This window comes from Oncorhynchus clarkii, chromosome 6 (genome assembly GCF_045791955.1).
Source record: "Oncorhynchus clarkii lewisi isolate Uvic-CL-2024 chromosome 6, UVic_Ocla_1.0, whole genome shotgun sequence".
Classification (NCBI taxonomy): Eukaryota; Metazoa; Chordata; class Actinopteri; order Salmoniformes; family Salmonidae; genus Oncorhynchus; species Oncorhynchus clarkii.
Genome location: NC_092152.1, coordinates 46,937,122 through 46,945,297, shown reverse-complemented (window position 1 = coordinate 46,945,297; position 8,176 = coordinate 46,937,122). Strand labels below are relative to the sequence as shown.

At 37.8% G+C, this 8,176-nt stretch overlaps 1 protein-coding gene and 1 long non-coding RNA gene across 2 annotated transcripts; one reads left to right on the top strand and one right to left on the bottom strand.

The window, feature by feature from the left end:
• Positions 1 to 1,084: 1,084 nt before the first annotated feature.
• LOC139411231 (uncharacterized) lies at positions 1,085 to 2,805 on the top strand. The gene is made up of 3 exons (XR_011634582.1): positions 1,085 to 1,604; positions 1,690 to 1,770; positions 1,905 to 2,805. It is a non-coding gene; the product is annotated as an uncharacterized lncRNA (long non-coding RNA).
• A 788-nt stretch (positions 2,806 to 3,593) lies between these two features.
• Positions 3,594 to 7,186, bottom strand: LOC139411229 (zinc finger protein 180-like). The gene is given in 1 exon segment (XM_071157242.1): positions 3,594 to 7,186. A coding segment is annotated over 1 exon segment (978 nt). The 3' UTR covers positions 3,594 to 6,208.
• Positions 7,187 to 8,176: the final 990 nt, after the last annotated feature.

Here is an 8,176-nt window from a genome sequence, read left to right as displayed (position 1 = left end):
GAATCGTCAATGGAGGTCTTCCTCTTTGTGTAGCCTGCTACAGCATGCAATACTATTAACTCACAAGGGGGCATAACGTTACATGGACAATACTATCCCATTTTGGAAACGTTACATGGACAATACTATCCCATTTTGGAAACGTTACATGGACAATACTATCCCATTTTGGAAACGTTACATGGACAATACTATCCCATTTTGGAAACGTTACATGGACAATACTATCCCATTTTGAAACGTTACATGTCCGCCCCCTTGTGGAGGGAAATTAATATCTTAGATGGAAGCTGAAGATGGGATTCAAATGCATAGTGTTATTAATACAGTGTCTCGACTACCTATTTTGTATAAATGCCCTTCAGAATCCAAACATTATTGCCACACAGCAAAATGTTGTGTATAATATTTCAAGACAGCCTGATAAAATATTGAACAATTTGTGTCCAAAGATATCTTGAAATGTGATATTAGGGCTGTATGGCAGTACTGTTACTGTATGGCAGTACTGTATTGGCTAGTGCTTTCTCCAATATGTTCTTCTATTTTACATTCAATTGTATGTCGATGCCATTTATGTTTCAAAATTTCTATTTCAATATTTATTTTATATATATATATCTTTTAATGCTTGTAAGACTATTCTTTGGCACATTTTCTCTCGCTTTGAAAATCCTATAGGACAGAACATGGACACAATGCAATTGGGATCAAGAAGAAGGTACAGATTTGTGGTAGGACAGCTGCTTTTGAAGTGTACATTTATCCTACATAGCAGTAAATACAAACTGACATCTATTAGCATACATGTGTCCAAATGATATTTTCAGATCTTCTCAGAAATGAATCAAGTCCATTGAATGGATATAGACAAAAATATCATTCAAGGACTATCAGAGGTAGAGAGGTGTCATATATACATATATTCATACACATAGCTCATATATTATACAGCGCCAAACTTATCTGCTTGACTCAAGTCATTGCACGAATCCCTGCCCAAACAGGAACGAACACATATACCCAACCATAAACTGCCCCTCTCAGTTCTCTTATCTCACGACCCCAGGACACACACAGACATTCCATCGCACGAACACAAACACCCAGCCATAAAACTGCCCCTCTCAGTTCCCCCTACCTCACGATCCCCTGACACACAAATACCTTCTTGCATAAACACACACACTTCATCCCCCCTCTACTGGTCGGGTGCCCAGAGCAGAAGACTCTGCTGTGCACCAATGGGGCTCCTGCTCTGGCTAGAGCAGGTCCGCCTCCAACCCTTCGGGACCATTCAGAAGGCGACACGACAAAACTCTACCTACATTATTCCATGTATAAAAACTGCTGTAACCTTTGTCTAAGCCCCTTTTTCAGCTAACTCCTTCTGAGCTATATGAATCAGGTCCGTGCACGTTAAACTGCAGGACAAGATATCTTTTGACTCAATAAACTGCCTTTTTGTTACAACTGAAATCCACTCTGTCCAGCGTCCATGATTTGGTCTCACTCTCCTGTAAGTTAATCATCAACAGAGGCGAGACAGAGGTGAGGACATCATCCTGCTATTTTGACAGTCCCTGAAGGACAATACAGAAGAGGTATTTGCTATTATTCCTTCCCTTTCTCTAACGTATTTTGTAATAAAATTAGCAAGTGTAGTAAGATCATTGCTTACCTTACTAGGACTGGAGACCACAGCAGCGATTCTGCTCTTGCCCAACCTCTTCAATTGAGGACCCGAGTGGCCTTTATGTCCGTGACAAGGTATGCCTTTGCACCAATCATCTGTTTCTTCAAAAACATAGGTGTGCATGCTTATATAAAACTACAGCTGAAAAATTGTTCTGTTCTTTGTTAATTGTATGTGTATGAATCTTTTCTAACTTTTGTTGACACAGATTTCACCGCTTTTCACTCCTTTACTGCACATCAGTGGAAATCCATTTCACCATGAGAGTGAAAACCCGCTGGCCTTTGATGGGGAGAACATCCATGCCCTCGAGGACGTCCCCATGGGACTTGGGGCTCTGCTAGGTCTGTATTTTTTTATTTTCCCTTAAATTTCCCCAAAATGTCAGTAAAACACTTATGTTGTTAATAAGTTACTGTGTTCTGGGGATAAGAGAAGTTGGGGTGAAGTTACCAGGGCCGGTCATAAAGATGGCAAACTTCCTAACATAACTAAGTGGATACAATATACACACTAAAGCTGAAAAATCTGTATTTAGCATCAAGTCGACAATGTTGTTAGTTTACCTATGATTCATTTTTAATGTAAGTTGTTTTTATTGTACATCGTTATTTTATATTTTTTAAATGTCATGAAAAGCACTATACAAAGTAAATGTATTATTTATTATGGTCTGACATGTATGCAGAAATGTTGCAATTTTGTAATGTGTTTTGTTTGATAAATTGTTTTGTAAATATTAATTCACATTTGTGGTGCCACTAAAAAAACAATGAATTATTTAAATCAATATTGTTATTAAAATATTTTTTATAATGAAGGAAGGGTGGACAGGGAGTTTAAAAAAGGAACTGCCCAGACTTTGTAGACTGTTTAATAATGCTTAAGCCTCATCTTTATCAAATTATCCATTAAAGATACCAACTCAAAACCTACGTATGTCTACATATGGGTTGTTTAAATTGTATCTATTTATAATCCCAGTATTACTTTATCAAATCTCTAGTAATCATTATACACACATACAATTCATCATATTTTCAAATATTCACAGAATCCATATAAAATGTAAGAAATTCTGAGGTACTCACAACAACCATTCCATTTGCTTTTTCAAGGACTCTCCATAGCTACGTAGCAACTCTCCAAACTCCCAGCGGAACCAAAAATAAACTTTTGTTTCCCGGACAATGATCATGGGATCGTCAACGGTTCTCTAACCTCCCAGAGACCACGGCAAAATCAAGCCTCCCAGGAACTATAGACCTTCCGCTGCTTTCTAAAATATCATCCCGCTTATTTTCAAAATGTCAATCATCTGATTAAGCATATTTCTATATGTTACTATCCAAACGTCAGATTAAGACTCATTTCCATATTCACACAACTCTCATATCAGTCAAACAATGCTATTCCCAAACATACCTAATCAATTAGTTGTTTTTCAACAATATTTTAACCTGCAGGAATATTTTCACATTTCTATCTCATGGTTAGTTCCTAGGATAATGCAACTCATACATTGACACTCAGAACCTCCTGTCTCGGCCCTGTTTACACCTCCAAGGTGCCCCCCTCACACAGGAATACACACTCAGAGCCTATGAGGCTTTTCTAAAAACTCCACTTGTTTTGCTCATTTTCTTTTCTTTAAAAAAAAAACTATGTTCGAGATGTGGTATCCACTCGGCTCGCTGCCTCTCAGATCAAAGGTGGGTCCATCTGCTCCGTTCCCGAAGTCTGGTCTCCCTGAGATTCCAAGTTTGAGGGATCCCTCCACGATTTACCCACGTCGTGAGGAGCGGTCACCAAGTCAAGATTCACATCCCCATTGCCAAATGTGGTGGTTAATTTCTTTAATATCAAATGAGAAACAAACTTATCACACAAGTCAGAGTTATTCTTAAACTAAATCTTTATTCACTTAATAATAAGGGAGCAGGTCAATACAACACACACATATAAAGTGAATCAATTGAGTGCTCTACGATAATTATGGCTGGTCGACGAATCACCCCCAGATGATTAGTTGAGAGCCCAGATACAAAAGTACAAAGGTATTTTACAGCCAATTTACACCCCTTTCAATCTACATGACGAACAACCAATGTAAAGAATGGGTCACAAGATAAAGATTTGTATGGAAGATATAATTCTCAGCAGACAGTATCTGCTGTAAAAACAGTACTCTTTGTGTAGAGACCAGGGTCTGGCCCTGGGGTCATCTCTCCCTGGTACCACATAGAACAGAAACATTAACTCAATCTGGAATGTGGTCTCTTCATGTATTATCACCCAAAAGACATTGTAAATCTCCTGTCAGTGTTATCTCCCAGAGGCCCATCCTCAGTAGAACACACAGACACAATAGTTCTAAGAATCCTCTATTCTGTTGCATAAAACAACCATTTGATACAATAAAAGTATAACATAATCTTGCAATTTTGCTCTCACACAGTGTCCACTGAAAGTTGACTAGTAACAACAACTGGGACCTAAAAGACACCCACCATGAGACCCATTAAATCTGCCCAAGAAGAGGCAAACAAAAGAAAAACCCAAACCTAACTTAAAAACAGGAAGCAAACCAAAGCGGTAGCGCAACTAAAGGTGTTGATTTGTCACATCTATCAAGACAACTGGAGCACTGGGCCAGACACTCTTAAATAGAACCTGAATCAGCTCAGGTGAAACACCTTCCCACTAACGAGATGGACAAGCCAGCAAAGGTGGAACACATATTGACTAACGAGGTGACACCAAAACGTGCTAACGTTCAACCTCAAAACATAAATGGAAAAACTAAAGTCTGTAACACCTTCCTCCTTAAGACAAATATATCCTATGTTTTAGTTGGACAAGTTTGCTTACCACCAAGAGAAAACAACTTCCATTTCACATTATAATCTACTATAATGCTTCACCTTCTACAATATAAACATGGTGTCTACTGGCTATCAACAATTAAAAACAAGAAAAAACATTTGTAAACAATATATACAATCATATTATTTTTATATCCCTTTTCTTACTATAAAACTCATCTTCCTAAAACCCACTAGCTTCTGGAACTCTCATCCCTTTGGAACGAGCTCAAACAAAACTCATCTCCAATACAGAAAAACATGCAATAAACTGTGATCCATGGCAACGCACTGGCTAAACGTAAACACTAAACTTTTTGACTACCCACCCTTGAGACAATCAGCAACCAAGTTGTCCTTAACACAGACATGTCTGATTTCAAGAGGAAACTCCTGCAATACCCGTAGTAACTTTCCACCTCACTGCGGAGCTTCTCTCTCTTTCCAGGGTTCACTAGATTGTTGTTGGATCTGGGCCCAGTCCCCAATGTCATGCTCTTGAACATTTGGTTTGGCACATCTGAGAATGATCCCTGATATTCTAAAAGCAGGGTAACAATGTCAATATAATTGTACCCAAAAATCGTCAGTTGGTTGCATAAATAATTATGATTACTAAATGTTACATGAATTGTAAATATGAAATATCAAAACCAAATGTACACCCCTTTGTTAATATGTATTAGCAATAATTAACTAAATTGAAATATTTGTAGGTGATTTGAGTCATGCTTCGTCATTATTGGAATAAAGACATTTAGCACTTGAATGTTGTAAATAAATACTGGAGTGATGTAGGACTGTTCATAAAATTGATTATAGACCAATTTATTATACTGCGACCATGTGTATAGGCTGCAAGTACGTTGAAATTAAATAGTTTTCTTTTCAACTTTCACTTTCAACTAAAACCAAACTTATATTGTATGTTTTCAACAACATTTTGCTAGGTAGATAGCCCCAATGTCACAGAAAAAGTTTGATAAATTGAAATCCTTAACATAAAATGTACTATCTACACAAACATCTGCCACAATAATCACATTACTTGTATTTACTTATACAAGCACCAAAAGCGAAAACTTGAAACACAACTAAAAAAAAACCACATGAAAAAAGGAAATATCTTTCACCTCACTGGTTAGAGGACAACATGCAGAAGACAGTCAGCTACATTTTGGAGAGATGCATTTAAGTTTAGGGGTCGCTAAATAAAGGAACGCAACACTTATTTGTCATCACTCATCGATTACATGTTGAAATCAATTGTGCGAGACAAGGGAGATGAGGTTGCACATCCTGTTAAAACTAACAGCTCAAAAACCACACGGAATCTGGGAATAATGTGTACATCCCTGGTTAGAGGACAATTTGTAGAAAACAAATCGCTACATTTTGAAGTGTTGCATTTTGATTCAAGAGCGTCACCAATGTGGTAAGTGTAACAACTCTTTTCTTGTTAGTCACTTTTTGTTAAATCTCATAAATAGTACTCTCTCAATTCAGAGCCTGGATTTTTCCCCTGAGGCTAATATCCATATCATGCTGAAATCAATTGATAAGGGGGCAAACATTTAGGGTTCTACATTGTGACATCATTAAAATACTCCTCCTACAATGTGTTAATATTCTACATTGTGACATTAATTCATTGATATCGTGAAACAACTCCATGTATTTTCTGATGTTTAGTCAGAGATCTTTTATGAGAGTATCTCTTCCCACATTGATTACAGCTATGAGATTTCTTTACTGTGTGTGTTCTCTGGTGTGCCTTCAGCTGACTAGACATAGTAAAACTCTTCCCACATTGATTACAGCTATAAGATTTCTTTACTGTGTGTGTTCTCTGGTGTGCAGTTAAATGGCTAGATCTAGCAAAACTCTTCCCACATTGAATACAGCTATAAGGTTTCTCTCCTGTGTGTGTTCTATGGTGTGCCTTCAGCTGACAAAACATAATAAAACTCTTCCCACATTGAGCACAGCTATAAGGTTTCACTCCTGTGTGTATTCTCTGGTGTACAGTCAGAGTTCCAGATGAAGATAAACTCTTCCCACATTGGTTACAGATATACGATTTCTCTCCTGTGTGTGTTCTCTGGTGTGATACCAGGTTGATTACCCGAGGAAAAATCTTCTCACATTGATCACAGCTATAAGATTTATCTCTTGTGTGTGTTCTCTGGTGTGATATCAGGCGGGTTGACAGAGTAAAACTCTTCCCACAGGAAGAGCAGCAGTAAGATTTCTCTCCTGTGTGATTTCTCAGGTGTATTCTAAATTCGGATGAATATTTAAAAACTTTCCCACAATCAGAGCAGCAGTGAAATCTCTTCCTTGTGGATCTCTGCAGGTATTTATTGAGGTGTTCTGACGTGGAGAGACTCTTCTCTGCCTTGTCAGCATCATGATGTTGTTGAGGCTCCCCAGAGGATCCACGGTAGTTCTGTTTCTCTCCTGCGTGAACAACAAAGTCAGATAAATGGTTAAAGGCCCACAACAGCAAAAAATCCACTGTAAAAGTGATGCCAACAGTGTAGTCATGCTGTTGGACAACAATTTACGCCTGTAATAAATGTAATGATTATTTGACATTTGTCTTAAAATGAGCAAGAACAGTCATATTGTCTTGTTTTCACATTAGTAGTAACATCTAAGATTGTAGGCTAGAAATAAGTTATTCATGTTGTTGAAACTCTAAGCAGTGTGCCAGACGACTTTTGGTCTCCAATATAGGCCCCTTTCTGTGATTAATAAAATTACGGCATGAGGGCGATAAACACACAATTTGATTGTAGAAACACCTCCCTGCTAATGAGGAAACTGATAGTTATGGATGTAGTATATCTGCCTGGAGCAAAGACGGTGAGCAAAGATTTTAGTTTTTCACAATGTATTCTGAATGTGAATGGGGGAAAACTCTGGTGAGTAACCTCCATTTGCAGGTTGCTTATGAGTACATTTCACACTACTTTGGATTATAATTGTAAGGCTTGTTTGAATGTCCTGCTTAATATAATGTTTGTGTCATCATCGCAAATCAACTGCTTTGTACTTTAAAAAAACACTTCAACCAGTAAAATGCTCTTTGGCTAGCTTTTCCATCAGCCTGACAATGAGGGATTGTACACGGTTTGCAAAATTGGCCCATAACTTCACCTAGCAACAAATAAAGGAAAATAGCCTATCCATCAAGGAACAGTTCTCTACACATTATGACCAAAGTAGGGATGTTGGATCCAACGTGGAGCACAGCATAACTGTCTTGACCAGAGTAAAGAATGAAGAAGCACTTTGGTTGTTGTTGCATGTCGTGATGTTTGTCATGTGACTGTCATTCAGAAAATGATTTCCTGGATCAGCTGATGATAGTTGAACATGTGACTAAAATAAGGTTAGGATATTTTTTTTCACCTTTATTTAACCAGGTAGGCAAGTTGAGAACAAGTTCTCATTTACAAATGCGACCTGGCCAAGATAAAGCAAAGCAGTGTGACAAAAACAACAGAGTTACACGTGGGATAAACAAACGAACAGTCAATAACACAATAGAAAAATCTATATAGTGTGTGCAAATGGAGTATGGAGGTAAGGCAAAAAATAGGCCATAGTA